Raw genomic sequence first — 26674 nt, 5'->3', positions numbered from 1 at the left:
ATTTAAAACAGAGTGTCCCATTGTACAGAGGAATCAAGCAAGAGGCTCCTGGTTCATGAACTTCCTTTTCTTTGTTTCCTCACATTTCTCGCGTTCCAATCCTTGTTAGAAGAAGAAAAATCTAATCATCTGAAAGAAAAATCCAGTATTTGAGCCAATATCCCGCATAAAACTAAGAACTGAATAGCAATCTCTCTGCATTTCTTCAATCCATAATTTGTTTTCTGTTTCGATAACAATGGCTGTAAGTGCTTAACATTACATTGTCTGTTTTTGTTTTACAACTTTCTTTTTCTCTGTCTTGATGACTATGGTGTTTCTTGGTTTGTGGGAACTTTTCTGAGGGGATCATCAGTGATAAAGTTCGAATCTTTGGGCAGTTTAAATCGAAATGTCAGATGGGTTTTTGGCATTGAAGAGTTTGTTTTGATTGGTGTGGTGAATATTTGTGTTTCTTGCAAGAATGATCAAGAAGGTCTTGATTTTGTTTTGTATGGGACTTTAGACTACGAGACTTTTAACATCTTTTTTTCTTCTTCTTGATTATGCTCCATTTATGAATAGCGTGTGGAAACAAATTGAAAATCTATAATCTTTAAGTTTATAAATAGGTTTGCTAGTGAACTGACACATTGTGTTACGAAATGGAGAGTAGATCGATTTTTTCTATGATAAAAACTATTTATAAACGAGAATTAAGTTTATTACCTTTTGAAGTTCCTTATATTTAATCAGTATACATTCATGAAATGTTCTTAAGTTGTTCACAAGCTTTCAAAAGATCACATGGAACTTCGGGCACAAGCTCAAATCGAACGGTTCATCTTAGCTCAGCTCATCTTACACTCGTGTTTATTACATGTGATTGGATTTGCAATTGTATGTATGTTAAATGACTAACTTTTGAACCCTTCTCTGTTGCTGTATGTATAAAGTGAATGAATTTGATCAAAAGATTGGATATTTGGGATGATTTGCATGTATTTTGATTTAATTTCTTTGGAAAATATAGGCCTCCGTACAGTTTAGGCCACAAAACAGAAATCTCGGGATGCTTATGAGGGAAGTAGATGAAGATCTGGCTATCTTTTTGGGAATGCGGAATGTTGTAAAGGAGAGGAGTGAACATCTTATTATGGACTCTGTTGAACTTGATGACTCAGCTGGTACTCTGATCTTGGTTTAATCCTTTGTTTTTATCGTAATTCTTGGATTTTTTTTTCCTGTGTTTGTCCCATCATTATCAGTTAATCATGTTTCTTGAGTGTTTATTACTATGATTTCAGATTAAGATTTGTTCTTAGATTTTTGTCCATGGGGTTTAAACTAACTTTTGGTCAGGGCGAAAGTCGATCGGCAATTTGGAATCGAACATCTTAGAGCTCGAGATTGTTCAGAGTGCAGCTGATGAAAATTCCCTCAATTTGGAGATTGATGAGAATGACTATGATTGGTAAAATTTTTATTCTCTCATTAAATTTTGGCTGTCATAATTTAGTGAGCGTATATGCCATATTGCCATTTGATTTTTTGATTGGCTTGTCGCATTATGGTAAGGGTTTATTCAACCATCTGGCTTTCTCCTTATTTCTTGGGATGCTTCTCTTCTTGAATCTTCTTTCAATATCAAATTATGTTTTCAAGTCGTGATTTTGCTTCTTGCATGATGATTTCTTTGCATTTTCTAGAAGATGAATACGATATATTTATCGATGTATCGTATTGCTCATATTAGCCTTATAGGCTTATAGCGCGCCCTGTTTCTCATGTCTGATGCTAACACCGAACCTCTCTCAGGCTATATGCACAACCTGATTCCACCTTACATCCTCCGCTAGAGCTGGAAGTAAAAGATTCGGAGTCGAGTTTAACCGAAATCACAAATGGTGGAGGGATTGCACTGGAATCTGAGGCAAGTGTTGAGACTCGAGTGTGAACCTTTTTTAAGGTTTCCATACTGTGATTTGACATGATTATAGCATTTCGTATCGATATTGTTAGTGCTTTATGGTGCTATATCGTTTTCTATTCATTGCAGTGGTCTACACCCAACAGTACTGACTGTGTTGCTTCTGCAAATAAAAAGCCTTTATCATCAGGTGATCGAAGAAAGACCCCTAGAGCAGCAACACCGACTACAGGAAAATCAGTTCTGCCTGCAAAATCGAAGTCCCTCTCGCGCTTCCACGCCTACTTCCAAACCAACAATGCTTTCTGCCAAGCCAACGTCTGCTAACTCGAGATCCTCTACTCCAGTAAGAGCCACACCACGTTCTTCAACCCCGGTTGGCAGGCCGTCTATACCAGTCAGTTCAAAGCCTGCATCGAGGTCCACTACACCTACATGTAAGCCAGCCACTAAATCGACCACTTCTGGTGTATCTGGTTCGGCAAGAAAAATAGGCTCCACGACTATGAATAATCTAGGATCTAGGACGTCGAACCCCTCAGAGATTCTCTCTTTGTCACACGGTGCCTCTGAAAATCCGAAAATTCTGATGCCTAAACGGACAGTTTCAGCTTCCAGAGGAAGGCCGAATGGACGTAATCCTAATTTGTCTTGTAATGGAAAACGAAGACAAAAGTCATGCTCTCCTGCTAAAGTGCGGGCTCCAATTGTTAATACTACTCATAAAAATGGGAGCATGTTACAATCAAGAAGTCGAGGACATAGCTACGGGGAAGATGACGTGAATCCTGTATTGATCGGTTCGAAAATGGTTGAAAGAGTTGTAAACATGAGGAAACTAGCTCCACCCAAACAAGATGAACACTCAACTCATGATAACTCCAAGAAATCCTCCCATGAAAATTCGGGCTTCGGAAGGTCACTCTCGAAAAAGTCTCTAGACATGGCTATTAGGCATATGGTATATGTTTATCATTTAGTGCCACGAATTCGCAATGAAATCCAAATTATTCGAAACTATCCCAAACAGTGTTTTTCCTGTATAGTTCTTTCTATTGGTTCACTAATGACCTGTTTTCTTGCATAGGAAATTAGACGAACCATTCCGGACGACTTTCGCACTATAGCAACCTGTGTTTTATCTTCTGTCTCTGCTAAATGTGCTGCAGCTGGTATTACAGAATCGCCTCTCACGTCGAGCAGTGACAGTTCTAAGTCCAGCATCTATAATAATCCGCGTTTTCTTGATGGGAGTGAGACCGAGGACAGTGTTTCCGTTGATAGTTAAATCTCAGCTGCCTCATGCCAGTGAATTTGGCAACTGCTGAAATGTGAAACGCTGAATGTATGATTTACTAAAGAGTGAGAATATTGCATTTGGACATGTATTTTTTGGTGATGATCCTTTGCAGTATCAGTGAGACTGTTATGTTATTATGACTAAGCTTTGTGTATTTTATACAATAGAACTTGAAGCTCTCCCAGCTTCTTTAGATCGTAGCAATATTTATCTAGACCGCCCCTTTGTTTTTGCTTTTTTTCTTTTTCTTGGAGAAAGTTGTAATGAAATTTATGTAGGACAAAAATTGTTGTTTTCCACGTAGTATGTTACTTAGGTTTATTTTATTTATGAATGACAATCAAATTATCAAGTTATTTCCACCGAGTATGATCCTTGATCATTCTCTACTTAATTAATCATAATTATATCTGACATCATTTATATTTAAATATAAAAACCTAGAGATTTTCACAATCAGTGATTTGTAAAGAAGCCAAATATTGACAAATTCGCTCGAAATCAATATTCGTGTTCTGTAGTTGCTACCACGGTTGTTTTGACCCACCCGAAGAAATTGATAAGACCGCTGGTTATGAGATTTAAAAGTTTTTCTGTGTTAGTCTTGAATTCTTGAGATCAATTGAATGAACCACAATTTTTATTTCGGAGAAAAGTGCAATACACCCATCAAGAATCAAAACTAAGTCACGTTCCAAAACATATAATATATAAAAGAATAAGTCTCGTTTGAGACGATATCAAATATTTTTATCTGTTAGACGCTAGATCCATTCCATAATTATAATGATAATTTAATACTTTTAGTATAAAAATGATATTTTTTCATGAGTTGAGTCTGATCGAAAATTCATCTAATAAAATTAACTCGTGAGACTCGTAAAAAAATTTGTTTATATCATTAATCTAATCATTTGGATTGAATATTATAAAGAATCGAAAAAACACATACTTTTAAGTTATCTAAATTACATTGAGTTGATATTGGCACATTCAATTGTCTCTTCATTCCATTAAAATTAATTAGAGGGATAGAAGATATTGAGTTAAGTACGTATGAGTGAGAATAATATTGAAATGAGTGATCTCCTCGGAAGTTCTCGTGCGTCAAGTTGCTAATATTGTGTCGCTTGATCTGGTTGGCTAGGTGGCAATAAGAGAGTGACGTCAAATTTTAACGGATAATATATTCTATGTTGGGGACAGATCATGCGGCAGAGAAATGTTAAAATTGATCTCTATGAGATATGAAACAACACCAACAGATAGATATATACTTTCTCGGACTCATGAGCCTAACAGTTTGATCCGTCAGCACCCAAGTAGGTACATTGTGCGTTGTCACAGATATAAGTAAATAAAATTGTTTCATAACTAACAACTATAGTTTTTCACTTTGTGTAAGCGCTTGATCTGACATAAGATATTAAATTTGATATAGTAACAAACTTTTATGTGTCGAAAACTAAATCATCCCATGAACTAATTCAAACCTATGAATTGGATGAATTAATTAATTAAAAAAAATAGAGGATAAATATTCTTCTGTTGAATGGTTCTTGTTTTTGAAAATCTGAAAGTCTGGTCAACTATGAAAGAAAAGACTACCCCTTTATTTGTGTTGTCCTACTATTATATTACTATAGTAATTATATTGTTTTTGAAACTGTATTATTGTAGTAAAAGGTTGAAATTCAGAACGTTAATCGTCTGACCTTTTCTTGCTTGCGTGTGATTGAATTATATTTGTTATACCATTTTCCTCTTTGACTTTAGGTTAATTAGCTAGAACGATTATCCGTTAGAAAAACATAATCCTACCTTGTCTTTGATTTTTGACTTCATTTATTCCCACAGCCGCCGTTGACTCGCATATTTTTACGTGGCTTTCCGGCGAAGAACTTCGATGAGAATCGCTCTTCACGATTAATTTAATGTCGATGATATTCTATATTTTTAGAAGAATAATTCGAGAGATTTAGAAGATACGATTATTTTTTATTATTATTATTTTGGATGAAACGACAATCTCTCACGATTTCAGTATAAGGATAATTGTAAATTTAAGGGATATGCAGCCATGTTAAAGATTTAATTCAATAAATAAAATAATTAAAAGGTGACCTAAAATATAGCAAATCATTATCACACAATTGAAGGGTGCTGCCATAGCCTAACTTTTATTTCACATTTGAAATGAAACATGGATTAACGAGCTCCACCCACAAAAAGGGAATTTTATCGAATATGATGCGAACTGGATTAAATATATTATTTTTTTGTTAGGCTGTAGAGTTACATAACGATAATTTAATCACAGCATATGATTATTTATATATATATACATTCCACATAAAATGGAATATCAAAGATCATTGATACATGTGAATTTATAATTTTCATTACACATGATTACTTTTCTGTAATTTTGATGTAATGTGTTCAAAAGTGAGTTGTATTTTCTTTCAATTTTGAACAATTTCACGTTTTTTTTATTATCGAAAGTAGGGATATAAATGTTTGAGTACATCTACTCACATAAGTATCACGTCGAAAAAACCAAAATTACGAAAAATATAACGAACTAAAATTTAACAATACAGATTATTAAAATCACAAAAGACTCGAATATATAATATAAAAATGATAATTTCTCTAATATATTATTAACTCAAAATTAATAAACGAAATATACTTTATCTTATAAAACTTATATTGTTTCGGTTGATATGGAGCTGTCAAAAATATGGTTGAAATCAATTTAATTACGCTCGCATTAAATCAAAAACATATTTCAGCTCAATATCTACCTAAAATCCAGCCTAACTTTAAATTTGCATTCATAGCAATAAATGGCAAACCCTTGCTCGTGAGAGAAATTAATGCAAAGTACCATCTTTTTTCGATCCAAAGCCAATAATATGTTTTATATTTAATTATGTATTCATAATGCCGATTTTATATTATATATTTATTATTACTTTAGATATCTTAATGTATTCATTAATATAGTATATCAAACGTACTTGTTTATTTTGTTTTCAATATTAATTATCAATTTATAATTAAATATATTATATTTAATGTTTAAAGTTATTCAATTCTATTTGTATGAACTCTAAAACTTTATATATATATTTAATCGAAAACTTTTTATATATATATTTAAAACCAAATTATTTATTCTCTCCTTACTCAACGGTTCAACTTGACTGACTTTGAATTTGTACATGAAAAATATTTACATCTGACTAAGAAACCTCTCCGCCTTATCCCACGTTTGGTACGTTTTAAAAAGCCCATGATAATATCATGAGCCCTTGATAAATACATTTTTAGAAAGATAAAACATCCTTAGTAAAAGGTGTGATAGTTTTAATCTAATGATAAAATATACTACAAATTACTTAATTACCCCCATTTATAAAAATCCAAAACCCTATCTTCTCTCATTTCATTTGGTATCTCTTTGTTTAAATAATTTAAATGCATTTAAGTTAATGTTAAATGTTTATTAAATACGTACATATATACAAATATATAGATACATATATATACACACACAAAATAGTTACTAGGCCCCTTCGATATGAAAAAGATTATAAAAAATAAAAAAAAAGACAAAAATCAAATTTGACCGATGATCACCTTTGAAAAAAGAAAAGAAATTGTTTAAATAATTTCAAAAATAAGACGAAAGAAACGAAAATTATTCTTTAGGACCATATCTATATATATATAATATATATATATAATTATATATTTATATATATATATTAATACTTTTTTGATTTGTCATACTCAAATATTTTACATCTGTTAAAAACAAACCTCTCATTATAGATGATAATATTTCCTTACTATCATTCTATGTACCACACTTACTTACAGATATATATAATATTCTGTAAGTATTTAAGCTGAAATTACTATTAATTCAGTAGTCTTGATATATCTTCCCCGAAATGAAAATTTTTCCCAATATAAAATTATAATACAATAACATTTTGATCTTGAAGGAGGAAGATGAATTGAATTTAATTGTACGTGCAAATGTGAAATGAATAAAAAAATATATTTACCGAAAAATTGTAAAAAGAAAGTAGCTTTCTTCCCAAATAAAAACAACCCATAACACGTTTTCAGCTAAAATTTGACATTGCTGGAGTGCAACCAGTAAAAACGCAATTTGAACACGATTTTGTGGGGGTTGAAGGTCCCGTCATCATGACACAAGACCCCACTATACCCGCGGTAGAAAATTTTCGCCCCTCGAGTGCTATATCGGGCGATTGCCGATACGGCTGGAGGTCACCAACTTGGCTTTTTCTGCCTGTTTTTTTCCCCTATTCGCTCATTCTAGAATTTCTCTCGCTCTCAATGTCGTTGTCGAAGCCCCTCAAGTCAGGTGTAAAAAATATACTAACCATTCACCACTTTGAGACGACTTTCTGGTGGCATTATTTTATTCGTTGATGATGTTTCGTAAGGTGTACAAGCACATAGGATGTATTTATATGTACACATGCATTAGAGGTGTTTTCAAAGAGCCCAATATGCTCGTGTTCCATATTTCTTCTCTGGTACAGCTTCTTGGGTTCTGTTTTTTTTTTTTGGGAATCTGTGGTTGGGTTAATTTTGTTAATTCTTATATTGAGTATACTCATGTTTGATGTTCAGGTTAAAAGGGTATTGTGTGGATTGGAGATTTGTTAAGTGATTTGATTCAAGATTGGATTTTTATGAAGCGAAGAGGTGTTTGATTTAATGGGTTTTTCGAGTTGCTCTGGTTTATTTGGTTCCTGCAAAGAAAATGCTGTGACGGAGGCTCAAGGTGAGTTGGCCATTTATTCACTTTATCAGATTTTTGCTGATTAAATTTTTATGGGTTATTTGTGTGGTCTTTGTCTTGCGCCTCCAAGGATCCTGCTCTGTTCCTTTTCTCGTTAACCTTTCTTTCACACGAGCCAATGTGATTTGCTGTCTAAATGTTGGGAATTATGCCCATTTGTTTCGTGTTTCTTCATTTTGACAGCAGTTTGATTCAGCCTGGTAGGCCCCGATGAACCGGTTCAGGACTGATCCGGATCAGCTTGGTGTATGTTTTTAACCTTACATATGCGCTCACACTTTGGATTTTTGTTTGCTTCTGCATGGTCAGGTGTTAATGTAAACAATGTGAGGCTGTTTTCTTATAATTCATTGAGATCAGCTACAAGGAACTTTCATCCTTCGAACAAAATCGGTCGCGGCGGATTTGGTGAGGTCTATAAGGTGCGGTTAGTTTATTGTTATTTGTGTTTTTACCAATGGCACCTATTGTCTGTCGCCTTTAGCAAGGAAGTTGAGTCCCGTATTTTTTCTAAAACATATGCACTTTCAGGGAGTTCTGAGGGACGGGACCGAAGCTGCAATCAAGACTCTTTCTGCTAATTCTAAGCAAGGGTGCAGTGAATTCTTGACAGAGATTCAAATGATATCGAAAGTCCAACACCCGAACCTAGTGCAGCTCATTGGTTGTTGCATCGAGGGTCCCTATAGAATCTTGGTGTACGAGTATTTGGAGAACAACAGTCTAGCCACTGCCTTACTCGGTAATAATCAGCACTTTGTATTCCTTGAAATTCGGCAAAGTTTATGTCAGTATATATACATCAGATTACTGTCACTATATATCTCAGGCTCGAAAGGTAAACTTGTTGAACTTGATTGGTCGAAGAGGGCAGAAATCTGTATGGGTACGGCTTCCGCCCTTGCGTTTCTTCACGAGGATGCTGTGCCCCGTATTGTCCATCGAGACATAAAAGCTAGCAACATTCTCCTCGATGAGAATTTCCTCCCTAAAATTGGTGATTTCGGGTTGGCAAAACTGTTTCCGGACAATGTCACCCATGTCAGCACACGAGTAGCTGGAACAATGTAAGAACATATCTCTATTACATTTCTTTGACATGAACCCTATATGTGATCCTACAAAATTATTATCAATAGCCACACGATACGATGTGAGACAAGAGTTTACAAACCGAGCTTTTTTGTCATCATGCCCGCCATAATATATATTACATTTTCCTTCATGTTTTTAGTTTTTCTGTCTCCTATACCGCAGGGGTTATCTAGCTCCTGAATATGCATTGTTACAGCAACTCACAAAGAAGGCAGATGTGTATAGTTTTGGGGTGCTCATACTCGAAATCATTAGTGGAAGAAGTAGCAGTCGAGCTGCTTTTGGGCAGGAGTTGTTGCTTCTTCTTGAATGGGTACAATTAGTTAATTTATGCGTCAAGGCCTATTATTATCAAATTATATACTTCTGTACAGAAACTATTTGGCATGATATTCATAAGCTTATGTATCTGATATTTCAATGCTATGGCAGACTTGGAAACTGTTGAATGAAGATAGGCTTGAAGAAATTGTTGATCCGGACTTGGTAGATTATCCTAAGAATGAAGTATTACGGTTCGCCAAAGTCGCACTCTTCTGCACTCAGGCAGCTTCTCACCAGAGACCGGACATGAAACAAGTGGTGAGAATGCTATCAACTGAAGTGAAAATCAACGACAAGTTGTTATCTGAACCGGGATTGTACAAAACTCGTTCATCTTCCACGAGATCGAATGATGGTTGTACCGAGACATCGTCTTCTCGGAGGAAGAATGGCAAACAGTCTGCAACACCTTGCATGACTTACATTCAACACCCTACTACACAGATGCTTCCCAGATGATGCATATATCAGGATTTTTGTACCAGGTTTCTTGCATGAGTAAATGTATGAACAGTTTCATTCTTTTTTAACCAGCTTAGAAGTATCACTCTTGGTTGCATCCCTTGGGAATTCCCCGCAACTGTATCTGAGCCGAAAGGGCAGGGGCAGGGGCAGATCCAAGAAATGAAACAATAGGAGGCGATTTTTAATAGGGAAAATTTGATTTATAAATTTCAATTTATGATCTGTGTTCACTTTAGTTTTAGACATTATCCACACTTGGGAGTATGTTTTTGTAAAACAAGAAGCTCGTGAATAACTAAAATGTCAAGGAAGTTCAAAAACCAAAAAAATATTTGATGCAAATTTAGTATCCAATTGCTTATGTCTTAAATTTGAGACGAGTTCTCGAGTTTGAGATCTGATTGTAACAAACTACACCTATGACAAAAACATAAAATTAGAAATCCGAAAAAATATGGATTTTTTTTTTAAATAACGAGACAGATAATATTATCAAATTTTTTAAATTTATAATTTTTTTAGGTTTTTTTTCCCAAGACCTACACATTTTAAAAGTTTAAACCATAATACATTACTCAATTTAAAATTTGAAATTTATGCTTTTCCAAAAAAAAAAAAATAACGAAATTTATGTTAATCATTTGCCATTTCGTCCCTCGAAATATATGCTCCCAATCCCCATTGAGCCCATTCCTCGCAGGAAAAGGAGACTAAGAAAAAATGGGTAAACAGTATTTTAAATAAAAATATTATAAATGTACCCGGAATTTTTTTTTTAATGTAATTATTGCTTTTTTTTTCCTCAACAAAACAAATATTCATCGTTATTAAGCCATATTAGAAAGTTATTCCAAATCCTAAATAAATGCACTTAGATTATATATATATAAAAATGAAAAATAACATTGAAAATAAGTTTTGTTCGGTGCAATAATTGTCTCTGCTTGGTAGAACGATCGAACCGTGATGCTTGAGCTGCTGTGCGGTTTAAAATATTTAAGTTGCACTATTAGCACTAACTATAGCTTTTGGTAAAACGACAAGCGTTCGATCCTACAAGTTTTACAAACAAATTTCCTACCGCACTTATTTAAAAAAATGAGTGCACATTTTGTAAAACTTAGTTAACGAATTTATATATTATTATAAAAAAAAGAAGACATACTCCTAAAATAGAAGCAATGCTACGTATCGTATATATCACTAACCAAAAGGAAATAAGACCGTGAGAACATTTTATTTGCACTCTATTAGTTAGCTAAGGTTGATAGAAAAAAGTAATATGTTATTAATATGTCTATGGGCTAAAGCGATATTTTACTAAAATTCACTAACATTGATACAAGTATAAAATGTCCATTCGATAGCTGCTTTTGTTATTTCTTCCAACTCTCAATTTGTACGAGAGATTAGAGCTTTTCCCTTATGATTGATTTATCTTGTAACTAAAGATATCTTGGCTATGAAATAATAAAAGTGTTAACCGTAAAAAAAGAATTATCATCCAATAACTTCTATGTGTCAATTTCACTTTTATCATAATACGAAAATAAACTAAAAATGAAAACAAAAAAAATATCAATATTAATAAATTTAAAAATTTTAACTTTGAGAGCCCAATCAATAAATTGTAAAATCGAAAGTACCATTTTGCAGTTAATGGAGAAATAAAGCATTAAATTGCGACAGTAATCCATAAAATAATAATAATTCCTTTTCTATATCATTTTTAGCCCAAAGATACCCCCCGTACGGACAGAAGAACTGTATTGGTATATCCGTAATTTTATCCAAAAACCAAGTCTGCTTGTGTAACCTTCGACACCCCCTACTTCTATATAAGGCTCCCCACCCCATCGATTCAAATCGCTGTTCGATGAGTGTGAGAGAGAGTTTTTTCTAGAAAGAGAGAGTCCTCAGTAGTTTAGGGGAGAGTGAGCCCAGGATCATGCAAAGTTACGGGGAGTGATTTTCTAGTAATAAATTCCACCAATTGTTCTTAGAACTTGCATTTTTCGGCGTCTTTTTGTTTTGTTTCTTGGAAAACGATGAGTCGATTAGGGTTTAAATCATCGGTTTACCACGGGGACGTGTTTTTGGGGGAACTGGACAATGTCCCGGTGAAGGGTGTGAATTTCCAGTTTGCCAAGAATGAGATAAGGATTCACCACATCTCTCCGAACAGTGAGAGATGCCACCCACTCGCCGTTCTGCAGACAATTTCGGCCGCTTCTATACGGTGCAAGCTCGAGCCTGGAGCTAATTCCAGTCTGAGTTCCAATCCTGATGAGTCGCCATTGATCAATCTCCACGCGTCTATGTTTTACGAGTTCAAGGTTTATAATTCAGCCCACTTTCTCATTTCAACTGATGTGAATTTTCGTTGTCTCAACTTGATGTGTAATTGGCTTGTTTAGTGGTTAAAGAATGAATTGATTGAATTCCTCATGTTTTATGGGTTCTTAACTGGTAGGAATGATATCGAGATTTGTAGTTTATCAGGCTTGTCTGCTGCTTTGATTTAAACAATCGAAGTTGGTTTCATGCAATCAATAAATGTGCTATGTGCATGTGTTGATGATTGTTTACCTAATCTGCCATGGAACGGTTTCATAGCGGGAACGAGGGCTGCCGTTATTTTGCTATTATAAATGGCCTGTATAACGGTGTCACAGGGAACATTTTTTTCCTTCAAAATTTTCCAATTCTTTCGAGTTTTTCATTAAATAATTTTCAAAGTTCAATTTTTTTTAAAATTTTTTACTTTAAAAATATGGCTGACCGTTACGTGAAATGTCCATGGAACTGGAACAATATGCTCTGCGACAGTTGCAAACCATGGAACAGCTTTTTTTTTCCATGGATGGAATGCTTAAACTTGTGCATGCCTTTATTTGGCTTTTAGGAAGAGTGGAATTTGTGCCATTGTTTATCTTCTTGTTGATAATTAATTTGCTTGAATGAGTTCATTATTGTAACTTTTGACCGATTTGTGTAGACTGCTGTTGTGTTGCTTGGTAATGAGGAAGTTCATTTGGTGGCAATGCCTAGTAAGCAGAAGAAGTTCCCTTGTTTTTGGTGCTACTCATTGCCCTATGGTTTGTACAATTCATGTTTATGGATGTTGAACATGCGCTGTTTAGCAATTGTCTTTGATCTTGATGAAACTCTCATTGTGGCCAACACAATGAAGTCATTTGAGGATAGAATTGAAGTTTTGATGGACTGGATTGCACGTGAGGGTGACCCTATTCGGGAATCTGGGATGACGGCTGAGATGAAGAGATATGTTGAGGATCGTGCATTGCTGAAGCAGTATGCAGAGACTGACAATGTTATGGATGGTGGGAAACTATTTAAATACCAGCTGGAGGAGGTGCCCCTGCTATCTGATGGACATGTACGGGTTGTTCGTCCTGTTGTAAGGTTGCCTGAAAGAAGTATTGTTCTTACACGTATTAATCCCGAGGTTAGGAGGCACTGTTGGTACTTGTTAAATTTTCTCTTCTGTCTGTATAATCCATCTTTTGTAGCTTTGATTTTTTATAATTATATTTTGCAAATGTTGGTATTTTGTTTTTCAATGAGTTTAGTTAAACCAAATGCAACATTATTTTTAAAATATCGGCTCGTTTAATCAGTTTTCAATTTCACTTGCCTTCTTTTGATGGATGTTCTTGCGTGCAGAATAGAGATACTAGTGTGCTAGTCAGGTTACGACCTGCTTGACTAGATTTGAAAAATTATTTGACTGCGAAAGGCCGGAAGAGATTTGAAGTTTATGTTTGCACCATGGCTGAAAGAGATTATGCATTGGAAATGTGGAGGCTGCTTGATCCAGAAGCACACTTAATTAGCTCAAAACAACTGCTCGAGCGTGTTGTATGCGTGAAATCAGGTGAACTCCACTTTTTTTAAGAGGCAAATTCTTAAGTTTTATCTTCCATAAACAAGTTCCTATGAACTAGGTTAACTAGTCATTAGACATGTAGGGGTTGGAAATCTTTGAGAGTTGAAAGCTAAATTTGTCTGCCGATACACATTTATGCTATTTTAACTCTGGGATTAAGCAGTTCTAAAAAATTAGTACTGTGTTCCAGCCCCTTCAAATGTTGCTATTCCTTGTGAATGTTATAGTTTATCTTGATGACTTCAATCTCATATACATATTTTTTCTAAATCCCTTTTGATTGAAGGGGCTAGGAAATCTTTGCTTAATGTCTTCCAGGATGGCAAGTGTCATCCAAAGATGGCAATGGTAATTGACGATCGTTTAAAGGTTTGGGAAGAAAAGGACCAGCCTCGTGTTCATGTAGTTCCTGCATTTACTCCATACTATGCCCCACAGGCTGAGGTATCATTATTACTAATTTATTTTGGCTGCCTAGCACTTGACCCATATTATATATTTGAAAATAATGTATATGCAGACTGCAAATGCTGTTCCAGTCCTTTGTGTAGCGAGAAATGTTGCTTGCAATGTTAGGGGTGGTTTTTTCAAGTGAGTTCGATCACATTATTTATTATAACACCTGGCATACACACAAATTGTTATTTTCTTGTCTGGTCTTTTAGTATTGTTCTAGATGTGCGTGGAGTCTTTGTAACATGGCCTTTTTGAAACATCAGGGAGTTTGATGAACATCTATCCCGAAGAATATCAGACATTTTCTATGAGCATGAGGTGGTAAATTTACCTTGCGCACCAGATGTGAGCAACTACTTGATGTCCGAGGTATAGAAATATAACTCTTGCTCAAACTACAGCTGAAATTATTTTATATATGCACATGAGTAATTTCGTAGGATGCTGGTCCTATAACAAATGGAAGTTCAAGTGTTCCGATTGCTGAAGGAATAAATGGACCGGAAGTTGCGCAAAACTTGCAGTATTTGGTAGTTTCTTATACCTGATCAATAATTTTATGAAATTTTGTTCATCTCTTTTCGACGCACCATAAGATATTTTGGTACTCAGTTTGCATTCTCCCACTCACAAATTTGTGATTTTTGTCATTATTGTTCACTTCTATCTAATTTTGACCAGGATGACAAAAATACTACAAATTCTGTTTCTCATTCAATGGATAATATCACTGAGTTTAAGCCTGAAAGATCCAAGCTCCCCACTGTATCTATTGCAATTGCTATTGCTTCAGCATCCGAGAGAGCAATATCAACAGCTGAAAGTAAGGTTTTCTCATATAAATCTTTGAATATAGATAAACGGAGACAGGAGATAAATACCTTCCATGACTTTTTATGAGAATTTAATTTGGTTTAAACCAACTATATTCCAGAAGCTAGTTTGCTTGGCGATCCACTTCGAAGAGAGAATATGCATTCAGGTTCCACAGAACAGCCTCTGTTACTTAAATTGCCTCGACAGGAACCCCTCCTACCGCCCCAAGGAGGTTTAACCGGAGAAAATGCTAACAGAGGGCCTGTCAGTGGCCAAGTGCCAGGAATAATTCCATGTGATCCACCGGATAGGCAACAAGGTGATCAAAACTCACTCAGTCACAGCACATTGTCTTCTGTTCATGCAGAAATGTTGCATGTTTCTCAATCAAAGAATGAAGAGGTTCTATACACTCTTTATACTCTGTTTTTTGGATTAATATCAAGTACTTTAGAAGCATGTACATAAGTGAAATTTATCGATTGCAGGCTAAGATGAGGTGTGATATTCAGAAACAGAATCTTCTACCACCAAGGCAGCTTGCAGGTGTCTCAATTTAAACCTTTGGTTAACTTATAGTTTTCTACTGTGGGGAAAATCGATTCGTATTCTGTTACCCTAGATTATAATGAGAAGTATAAAATGAGCTCTACCTCTCTGCGCTTGAACTTGAAGTAGCAGCTTCTTTGATTCAATGCCTGGTTTTTAACACAAGCGTGTCATTTTTCCGAGACAGATCTTTTTACAGCAGTTAATGCCAAAAGATTGATTTTTGTTATGTGTTTCTATTTAATGGGACATGGGTGCATAAAATGTACAAAAGTGCATGATAACCTATTCATCTTTTCGATGAAAAAGAACATTTTTAACCATCTTTTTCAATCAGTATGATGGAATACGTCAATGTGTGTGAGGACGTATACCACATCTATAAGTTTTCATGAGTGCATGTTTCGCCAAACTGCAACATAATTTTCACTGAAACAACAATCAAATCAGTAGAATAAATTCCGATAAATTTGCCATTTTGTTGATTGAAATATTTATTAATGAAACTGTTAGAAGTTTTGATTTGAAAATCTTCCTTGATTTTACTTTTTAAAGCTCTCATATGCGATATATAACTTGATGTAACTCTCCTTTTTCTTTCCTAACTGTGCTATTGTTTTCTGTACTTGGTAGATTTTGGTGCAGCTCAAAACCAGACATCCTATAGTAAAGGACTTAAAACAGATGATGATATGATAAACATGTTACCAACGTTGTCAATTAGTGTGCTTCAAGAGATTGGAAGGAAATGCAGGTCAAAGGTATATCCTTTTTCTTAACAAGGTTATGACTTATGATTTCAATTCTCCTCTTACCTTCATCGAGTCTCACCGTGTACACCTTGTTGCTCAGGTTGAATTCAGGCCTGTTGTCAGTGCCAGCGACAATTTGCAGTTCTCAGTTGAGGTTAGTACTGTGGTTTTAATTATGATGTAGTGGTATTCTTTTTATAAGGTCTTCTGGGTTCTCTGTTTGAAATGAGTAAGTCTGTAATATATAACTTGACCAATGAAACATTTTTGTCAGACTTCTTTTTTCTATGAGTTTGTGCTTTCTCATGTAGGATGTCTATGTGTGTGTCTTACGGAATTTACGTTGTGTGAGTTAATGTGCATATCCTTAGAGTCAATTAGTTCATTTTGTTTCATATACACTCTGCACCAGGCTACGATCATTGCCCTGTTTGGAGATTTTCCAATTATTGTTGGCTTAAGCAATGTTAGTGGAATTCAGCAATGAATACATAATCAAGTGAACGTAGTAGAGCTAAGTTATATCTTCACATATTTTGTATTTGTTAGTTCGCTTGAACCTAGTCTTAGTCAGATTTGAAAATGGTGAATGATTTTATTGGCATACGACTTGTAGTATTGATAAAATGAGTCAAATTGTACCAAGCTCATTTAGAGAACTTCTGAAAGTGACTGGTGTGGTCCACGTTGGATTGTGTTTGTATAATATTTGTAGCAGCGATAAAAACTTTAGTAATTTGACCGAGTTCTATTATAGACATCTAAGTGTATAGAGTCTCTTAACTGTATAGAGTCTCTTTTTGTTAATTTTAACCGAGCCATCGGGTGCTTAAGCTGTTATTTTTCTGATATTTTTTTTGCATGAACAGAATCACCTTATCTAATCCATACTAAAACCTTCCTTCTACTTTTGGGATGTGTGACGAACTAACACCATCTGATTTGTATTGATAAAATGAATGGAATTGTACGCTTTAAGCTCATTTAGAAAGCTTCTGAAAGTGACAAATCCACGCTCGATTATCTTTTATGATACATGTCGGAGCGATAAAAACTTTAGTGATTAGATCGAGTTCTATTATGGCGCACCTATGTGAATGATAACTTGAAGTGATTGTGGATTCCAATCTAGCCATCTGGTACTTAAGCTGTTATTTTTCTGATATTTTCGACATGAATGGCTGATGTTTTACCGGTAGAATCACCTTATCTTGTGATTGATGCTAAAACCACCCTTCTACCTGTGGGATATGTGTGGAACTAACACTCTCTGATTCTTTTATGACCACCGTAGTGCTTCTTTGAGATTTGAAGCTCAGTTGTCTAAATGTGTAGGTTTTCTTTACTGGTGAAAAAATTGGCGTTGGCATGGGCAGGACAAGGAAAGATGCCCAGCAACAGGCTGCGGAGAATGCCCTTCGGAGCTTGGCTGGTATGACCCCTTTTCAGTGATTTACTCAATTACTCCATACCATAATTTAAAAGTGACGCAATTGTCAATACCATCCACTAGTTCAGAGCCTAGATATAGTTTTTATTTGATCTTTATCATTAAAAAATTGATTTACTCAATTACTCCATACCATAATTTAAAAGTGACGCAATTGTCAATACCATCCACTAGTTCAGTGCCTAGATATAGTTTTTTTTTATCTTTATCATTAAAAAATTGTTTCTTTAAGTTCCATATCTCTGTGTTATTCTCCATTGGAGAATGCATCAGCATATCTGGTGGGTTTTTTTTATATATAGAAAATGCTAAAGAGGGTTAGAATTATGTTATTCGTAATTTCCTTGTAAATCCAGATTTATCTAGTTATATCTATATCCACATGGTTAATTTTCGAGTTAACGCAACCAGGGGTCTCGTAATGATTTGCTATGGCCCTGTGGGTATGATTCTCGGGGACGCATTAATGTGCTAGAATTGGCATATCTAGTATATAATCTGTTGATTTTCATACCTGTTTTTGGAGTGGCCCTATGGATATGATTCTTGGGACACATTAATGTGCTAGAATTGCCATATCTAGTATATAGTATGTTGATTTTTCTACCTGTTTTTGGAGTGGTGTCTTTCGGGCCTGTTTGTTTTCATCTTCGGAAACAATTTTAATCCTGCGAATGAAAACAATCCAACTCTATCATTACTTTTTAACTAGAAATTGTTATTGTTTGCCCAAATACTGATTCTTATATTGTGTTTGAAACAAAATATGCTACTTAGTTTTAAAATAATTATCTGCAATAATTGTTTACATGTATCACATGAGTTAATATTATTTCTCCAATGTCAGACATTTATTTTGTTTCCCTAATAATACTTTTCGGCTCCCCAGAATAAACTTCCTCCAAAAAAACCTAAAACCAAACCGATTTATCCCTTTTGTTTTTTATTTCCAATTGTCCAGAAAATGATATTCCAAATTGTCCTCTATTCATAAGTTGAATTTCAGTGCGGTCAATTCTACCTGAAATTCATAAATTTACTTTCAGTGGGTTCAGTGCCATTGACATTCATAAATATACGCTCGGTGGGTTCAATTCCACTATTTTATTGAGCAGGCTGCTTTTACTGTTCATGTTGTCCATGAGGGGTAACACTGATTTTGTACGCATTTTAACGCAGATCATTATGTAGCTTATATTGCACCTCATTCTAGATCTCTGGATAATGATTGCGATGGAAATGTACTTGAGAGGGAAAATGGGTTTCTGTGGGACACTGTGAAGCCTGTGTCAGAACAACAATCCTTGAAGAATGGTTTTCCCCAAGTAAAGTAATTCAGAGGTGGAAATTTTGGACTATGCTTCCCACCGTTTGATTGAGTGATTACTTGAATACATTTGGGATTCTTTGATAAGGTTGTGTCGCATCAAGATGCGGTCAGTGAGATCTTGACATCTTTCACCAGATTAGAGAGCCGAAACAGTGCAGGGTGGAATCTGCTTCATTTTTGGAGGTGAGAAATTTGATGGATCCCAGCTAGTTTCAAACCACAATTCCAGAATATCCGTGGGGTTTTAACTCCCAAGAATCATAATTGTCATAATTTTTTGCCTCAGCTGCAAACTTCTTCTACATGTGATCTTTTTGTACATCAGATTGAATCAATTATATCCAATCAATGCTTTTTATTGATGGTCAAGGACTACGAATTTCTCTTTTTTTTCCTTATTTTTTGTATGACTTTTACTTTCTGGAAGGCAGCGTTATATATTTGTCTGTGGTCCCCAATTGTTTCAAAAATGGTATTTGGCAGTTTTACTGTCTCGATAGGCCTTATTTTTGTGGACCCAATATAAGCAGTCTTTGGGTTTCTGCATATCTTCGTTTGATGTCAAAGATCTATTTATTTCAAATAAATCTATTTTTATTTGAACCTTACCATAGGAATTTGACATCAACTTTGTTGTTCCTTGTGAAACTATTCTATCACATCCAGTAATGGGATAACATCACCTTCTATACGAATGATTTATCTGTCTGGGCATGAATATTCTTATTGGGACATATTTATTGTTGATCATGTGGAAACATCAATCTAATTGTTATCCACCAAGGGCTTTCCACTAACGTTGTCCTCCCAGATGCGCTGAATAGTCACTAGTTTCGTCCAAAAATATGACAGGTTACCGTTCTGGTAAATCATCAAGCACAAAAGCATATTCACTCTGCCAGGTAAAATACTACTTTTAGCTTCTTTGTGTTTTTTATTGTAATTGGGTGCAAAGTGATCGAGGGCAGATAGGAATTTCAAATTTAAACATAGCGAGTGTGTCTTGTAAGAAAGTTTATGCCTCTGCTTCTGTTTATTTGTGGAACACCATCAGAGTGATGCCGAGAAGTTGTTCAATTTGTTGCTCTTTGATGAGTGATTTTTCTACTCATTAACAGGCAAGGATACCTAGAATCTTCCTTATGTTAAGCTAAGTTATTTTTTTTCTGTTGTGTTGTATTTTAGGCTCTCACATCCCATCAAAACAAGCGTTCAACCGATCTCGCTCTTGGTGGTATCCCGATAATGAGCTTTGCTAAAGAATATAACAAATGTCTCAATATGCCGAGCAAGCATTTTGTGCAATCAGACATAGGAAATTTGTTACTCGAGTCTTGACAAGATTGTTCAAGTTTTGTATATACAGGCGTCTTTTTACCCGGATGCCTCCTTTTCCAGTCTTATTACCATAATCAAGACTTTTGATTAACAGTATGACTTTATAGCTTTTGGAAAACCAAATGTACATTTCGGAAAACTTTTCTTGTTAAGCTATTACTGGTCCCACACCAGTTGCAAGGTACCTTCACGATACTGTCAGTGACCTGTGTGTGGTCTGCAAGAAAATGTGAAATGTTGCTGTTATTGTACTGGTTCTTTGTCGGTATTATTTAAATTGACCGATTGGTATGGATCGATTTATTACTTCAAAAGACGAGCCCAAGTGACATTACCGTGATTCTCAAAAGTAGATCCAATGGTCATTAACGCTTATATCTGTTTTCTCAAGTGGGCTCCTAGCTTAATTCATCGTCTCATCTGAAAAAATGATGTAGTCCGTTTATGGTTTGAGGTATGGGAAATATGTGGTCCGTTATGGGCGTTGGATCTCCGTGAAATCGAATTATGGTTTAACATTTGGTTCCCCATGACCCAACTTTCAAGACTCAAATTCATGAAACCTCTTCCAAAATAATTTTTAAAAATCAAAATAGCATAACTACCTGATCAATCGAAATAAAAAAAATGCATTAAAAATTACTTACCCCCAAAAATTTGATTTAAATTCAAAAAAGACTAGAGTTCCTCGTTCAACCCCATGCAAAAATCCCCATGTATATTCTGTAACGTGTTTCTAAGAAAGATGGGGAAATGGAATTGCGGAAAAAAGTGCCAACAAAGTTTCCGAATGAGTGAATCAATTGATTGCAACTCCCATTGACATTGCGACTTATTTTATGGTCCAAACCATAAAATTCAACTATGTACGCATGTGAATTTGATAAAGCATTCAAATTGATAACGATGTGATATCCACAAATGCCATGTACCCAAAAAATATATAATTCTTCTAACTTTAAAAAATTTTAAGTTTTTAATGTGTTATATATATATATGCGTGTGTTTGCATTGATGTAACCGTAACAAATCAATGAGGTCAAAGTCTTCCATTTCGAAGACCATTTACTTCATTTTTTCAAGGTCTTTAGGGACGACATTGAAAAATAAAAACGACTTGCTGTGCTCTGAAGTGGAGGCAATGGACCACGATGGAGCTCATTTCTCTCGAAAATGTGGGTAATGATGTTGAGATATTATCCTATGCATCGAAGGTAAAATTTATCAATATATGTAAAAAACATTAATTTTTTTTATTAGACTTTATATATTGATATATATTCAACTTGCTTAAATACATCATTGGAGAGTACCCTAAGGCTGCGTTTGGTTTGAAGGATAAAATAAACTAATGATTAGTAAGTAAATGATTGTTGTAGGAATGTAATATATGGTGTTATGTTTGGTATGATTTTTAAGTGTAAGATAATTTTGGATTTTTTGATGAAAGGACAAAATTGCCCTTTCTTCTTTTTTTTTCTTCTTCCACTCCGGCGGCGGTCCGGCGGACTGCCGAAGGCGGCGGTCGGGGGCGGCGGGAAGTGGTGGTGAGTTTGTATATAGGAGAAGGGTAAAATTGGAAAATAGGAAGGATTAAGAGTTGGATAAATAATCCTAGGGGTGAGGATATATTATTTTAACATACCTAATATAACCTAATCATTCATATGAGGGATAGATTTGGTTAAATAATCACCGTACCAAACATGTGATTAGGTAGGTTAAAAAAAATAAACCCATCTAATCACCCCTACCAAACGCCCCCTAAGAGTAACTTAAAATTTCCTTACAAATTCATAAATAACCCGTACATACTATATATATGTCTGAATATCCAAATAACCGAGTGACGATGTCAAAGTATTCAAATAAAATTTAATTACATAAGAAGCTATATGATAACAAAATTGTTCAAACATTAGGAGGATAATAAGAGCATCACTTCTAACCCACTCAGCATATTGGAAGATCAAATATGAACTTGAAAATAACAAGTTGTTGATTTGGATGAACCCGAAGCAAGATCCTCATCTCCAAGGATTAGTTGTAGGTAAACTAAGGCACCTGCTTAATTTCCAAGAATATAGCTTTATCCTTTTTTTTTAGCACACTCATATTTTCTTCATGCAACACATGATCTATATATTTCCACTTAAATTATACTCCAAAAGTAAAGAATTAATCTTGAGACTGTATTAATCTTTTTAATCAAACGAACATTCATTTATTATTAAATCATTAGAGTTCCAAGATTCAGAGTTGCTTAACATGTTAATGAACTAAAAAAAATTGTACTTTCTAGAAATAATATGGATGTATTAATTTCCCCGAGTAAAAAGGCCTATGCTCAAGCGTGAAAAGTTCGAAATCACGCAAATGGCCAAGTGCCAAAGTCTACTGGAGTCATTATCGAACTTTTGAGGAAGAATCTTTAACTCTGTATATATAGAACTGTAATCATCTTCACTTCATCTAAGCACAATTAAGCAGCCATAGCCATTTTCTTTACTCCATTTCATTGCTTCGATGCCGTTTAAATTTGTAACCATTTTCTATTTCTTCTTCTTCTTCTTCACTGCACTATCTTCAACCTCTGCAACGCAGGAAAGAAGCAATGAAACAGATAGACTTGCATTACTCGCCATTAAAGCAGAAATAACCCACGACCCGTACAAAATCTTGACATCTTGGAATGGTTCAGTGCATTTTTGCAAGTGGGTTGGTGTCATTTGTGGAAGTTTGCACCAAAGAATCGTCACCCTGAATTTGGCTTCACTTGAGTTAGTAGGTACCCTGTCACCTTACGTGGGTAACCTTACATTCCTCGCTGGCATTAATCTTGAACTCAACAATTTCCATGGGGAAATCCCACCTGAGATTGGTGGTTTGTCTCGCCTCAGGCATTTGAATTTAACTAATAATTCTTTTTCGGGGGTGATACCGGCTAATCTTTCGGGTTGCTCTAGTCTGGAGCTTCTCAGGTTAGGCTGGAATGAGTTAACTGGAAATGTACCTGCTCAGCTTGGAACACTGCAGAATCTTCAAAGATTTCAGCTTCATTTCAATAACTTTACAGGAGAAATCCCTGAAAGATTTGGTAATCTTTCTTCGATCAGGTCTCTTTCGTTTGCTGCTAATAATTTTCAAGGTTCCATTCCTGCTGTTCTCGGCAAGTTAAAGACCTTGAGTTTTCTTGGATTGGGTGTGAATCGGTTCGATGGCATGATTCCTGTAGAAATTTTCAACCTTTCGTCGCTTGTAACTCTATCTATTCCTTATAATCAGCTTGAAGGGATTCTGCCGTTAGACTTGGGATATAATCTTCCTAACTTGCAAGTACTGAATCTTGGTCATAATTTGCTAACCGGGCCGCTGCCTTATTCATTATCAAATGCTTCAAATCTTGTTGAATTCGATGTTACTGGCAGTAGTTTTACTGGGAAAATTTCTATTGATTTTGGAGGTTTGCCTAATCTATGGTGGCTGATTTTTGCTTCTAATCCTCTAGGGATAGGGGAAGCTAGTGATTTACAGTTCTTGGATTCTCTAGCTAATTGTAAACAATTAAAAATGCTTGATTTGAGTGACTGCCAGTTAGAAGGTACATTACCTTATTCTGTTGGGAACTTATCAACGAATCTTGTGTCGTTAAGATTTGGAGGCAATAAACTATCAGGTGGACTAAGTGTGGGATTTGAGAACTTGGTTAACTTGACTGAAATACAGTTACAGAAGAATAGATTCACAGGTACAATTCCTACTGCTTTGGGTAATCTTTCTAAGCTTCAGTTGATGGATTTGTCGGAAAACGAGCTTTTAGGATGCATTCCTCCATCAGTGTCTAAGCTAAGTCAATTGTACTCGCTCCATCTCGAAAAAAATCACTTAAACCAGAGCATTCCTATAAGTTTTGGAAATTTTCAATATTTACAACAGCTGGACCTTTCTCACAATGAACTGACAGGCGCCATACCCGGAAATGTGATGAGTCTTTCCTCTCTAACATTGTCACTGAATCTAGCTCACAACCAATTATCCGGCTTGTTGCCCTCTCAAGTGGGAGGATTGAAAAATCTTGAATATTTGGATGTTTCTGAAAATGAGTTATCTGGTGAAATTCCTAGTAGTATTGGTGGTTGCGTGTCTTTGGAACGCCTTAACATGGCCGGAAATTCGTTTCAGGGTCCTATACCATCTTCTTTTAGTTCTCTGAGAGGTCTAGAGTATTTGAATCTTTCATGCAACCACTTATCTGGTCAAATTCCTGAATTTCTTCAAATTCTTTCTTTGAAGAATTTGAATCTGTCTTTCAACCAATTGGAGGGTAAGATACCAACAGAAGGAATATTTAGAAATGCATCTTCATTCTCTGTCATTGGCAATAATAAGCTTTGTGGGGGTATACCAGATTTGCACTTAGCCACATGCCCAGAGAATAAGTTTGACAAAAGAAAGCTTCATAGACGTCTTGAGCTCATGATCCCTTTACTTTCCGGGCTTCTGGCTCTGGTTTTGATATTTTCTCTTCTCATTATACGTCATTTAAGGAAAAAACACCAAGAGACTTCCGCAGAGTTTTCGTTAGAATTCAGAATGTTCTCTAAAGTTTCTTACGAGTCTCTGTATAAAGCCACGGATGGATTTTCGTCAGCAAATTTGGTTGGTTCTGGCAGCTTTGGAATCGTGTACAAAGGAATACTCGAACCGGATGAAATGCCTGTTGCGGTGAAAGTATTTCATCTTAATAATCGCGGGAATTTGAGGAGCTTCATGTCTGAATGTAGAACCTTGAGAAACATCAGGCATCGAAATCTTGTCAAGATCTATACTTCCTGTTCGACGTTGGATTTTTCAGGACATGAATTTAAAGCATTAGTTTACGAGTTTATGTCCAATGGAAGTTTGGAGAGCTGGCTCCATGGTAATCCAACAGAGCAAAACAGAAATATCAAGATTTTAAGTCTGCGAGAGAGACTAAACATTGTCATAGATGTTTCATCTGCTCTCGATTATCTGCATCATTCTTGTCATGGAAAGATTGTTCATTGTGATCTGAAGCCGAGCAATATACTTCTTGACGAAAAGATGATAGCTCATGTGGGAGATTTTGGCCTAGCAAAGTTCATTTCAGACGCCTCGAACAAATCTCATCCAACTAGCAGTTCAGCTGGACTTAGAGGAACTATTGGTTATGTTGCACCAGGTAATGCTAAAATCCCAATTAGTACTTACCAATCTTTCTTCAAAATCGACTGGTTTTATAGTTTTATCTTACAGAATATGGCATGGGCAGCAAGTATACACCAGAAGGAGATGTCTATAGTTTTGGAATTCTTTTGCTAGAGCTGTTTACTAGTAAAAGACCTACGGATAATGCCTTTAACAATGGAATGAACCTCCATAGTTTCGCGAAGACAGCGTTTCCTGATAGAGTGAAAGACATTTTAGAGCCTGCGATAGTTCCAACGAGTAGAAAAGATGAAGAGGAGAGAAACACCACAGACTATGATAGTAACGCAGCAAAAGCAAAGCTAGATCAAGAGCTAGAGTGCTTGGTCTCCATCATCAGGATTGGGGTGGCTTGCTCGGTGGAATCGCCTTCACAACGGATGGATATTGCTGATGCTGTGAAGGAACTGCAATTGATCCGAGACATTCTTCTTGCATCCAGCATCAATGGGTGTTCTTCAAGCGGGTAAAACTTCACTACTGCTTGTTTCGGTGAAATCCGACAACATTTTCCGATTCATGAAATGGGATCGAGCCTTTTTCGCTGACTTTTGTTTGCCTGTTTGGTGTCAGGAGCCTGAGATTTGGAGGTTCTTCAAGCCGTTCCGCCACAAGCAACTGGCAAAATGTTTTATGACGGGATCATTGCCTAATCGTTCGTGTATGAACCTCATGCATCACTCAAACTACATCTTCTGCTAAGCAGTTTGATCCGACTGCTTGCTGCTAATATACGTAACCAAGATCTATCGCATGAAGTACCTGTCATTTCAAATGGCATTCGTTTTCATATAAAGAACATGATCATTGGCCGGCAGATCAATCTGTTTTTAGCCATCATAATTTAGAAACATTTGGTCTATGTTCTTGATGGTTTATCTAACTGATTCTGCAAAATT

At 35.5% G+C, this 26674-nt stretch overlaps 3 protein-coding genes and 1 pseudogene across 9 annotated transcripts; all 4 read left to right on the top strand.

Moving 5' to 3' along the window:
• LOC140826215 (uncharacterized) lies at positions 1 to 3535 on the top strand (annotated as a pseudogene).
• A 3918-nt stretch (positions 3536 to 7453) lies between these two features.
• On the top strand, positions 7454 to 10294 carry LOC140826213 (cold-responsive protein kinase 1). Of its 7 annotated transcripts, XM_073188406.1 has the most exons (7): positions 7637 to 7792; positions 7890 to 8043; positions 8371 to 8483; positions 8593 to 8803; positions 8891 to 9128; positions 9319 to 9469; positions 9589 to 10294. In XM_073188406.1, the coding sequence occupies exons 2-7, from the start codon at positions 7977 to 7979 to the stop codon at positions 9937 to 9939; spliced, it is 1131 nt and encodes a 376-aa protein (XP_073044507.1). In that variant the 5' UTR covers positions 7637 to 7792; positions 7890 to 7976; the 3' UTR covers positions 9940 to 10294. The 7 variants fall into 7 exon arrangements, with proteins under 7 accessions (XP_073044502.1, XP_073044501.1, XP_073044507.1 ...); XM_073188401.1 differs by lacking the exon at positions 7637 to 7792 and adding an exon at positions 7454 to 7617 and having other exon boundaries at positions 8593 to 9128; XM_073188400.1 differs by having other exon boundaries at positions 7636 to 7792; positions 8593 to 9128.
• A 1525-nt stretch (positions 10295 to 11819) lies between these two features.
• LOC140826212 (RNA polymerase II C-terminal domain phosphatase-like 2) lies at positions 11820 to 19577 on the top strand. Its single transcript, XM_073188399.1, is given in 15 exon segments — positions 11820 to 12281; positions 12944 to 13414; positions 13633 to 13843; positions 14142 to 14299; positions 14376 to 14446; positions 14575 to 14680; positions 14752 to 14841; positions 14993 to 15134; positions 15246 to 15529; positions 15616 to 15673; positions 16310 to 16437; positions 16529 to 16582; positions 17764 to 17860; positions 19058 to 19219; positions 19294 to 19577. Coding segments are annotated over 14 exon segments (2313 nt in total). The 5' UTR covers positions 11820 to 11993; the 3' UTR covers positions 19213 to 19219; positions 19294 to 19577.
• A 3340-nt stretch (positions 19578 to 22917) lies between these two features.
• LOC140826211 (LRR receptor-like serine/threonine-protein kinase EFR) lies at positions 22918 to 26641 on the top strand. Its single transcript, XM_073188398.1, has 3 exons — positions 22918 to 25749; positions 25824 to 26241; positions 26349 to 26641. Exons 1-3 carry the CDS (start codon positions 23073 to 23075, stop codon positions 26410 to 26412), a joined length of 3159 nt encoding a protein of 1052 aa, XP_073044499.1. The 5' UTR covers positions 22918 to 23072; the 3' UTR covers positions 26413 to 26641.
• The last annotated feature ends 33 nt before the right edge of the window (positions 26642 to 26674 follow it).

This window comes from Primulina eburnea, chromosome 3 (assembly GCF_022965805.1).
Source record: "Primulina eburnea isolate SZY01 chromosome 3, ASM2296580v1, whole genome shotgun sequence".
Classification (NCBI taxonomy): domain Eukaryota; kingdom Viridiplantae; phylum Streptophyta; class Magnoliopsida; order Lamiales; family Gesneriaceae; genus Primulina; species Primulina eburnea.
This window is presented reverse-complemented; position numbering and strand designations above follow the sequence as displayed.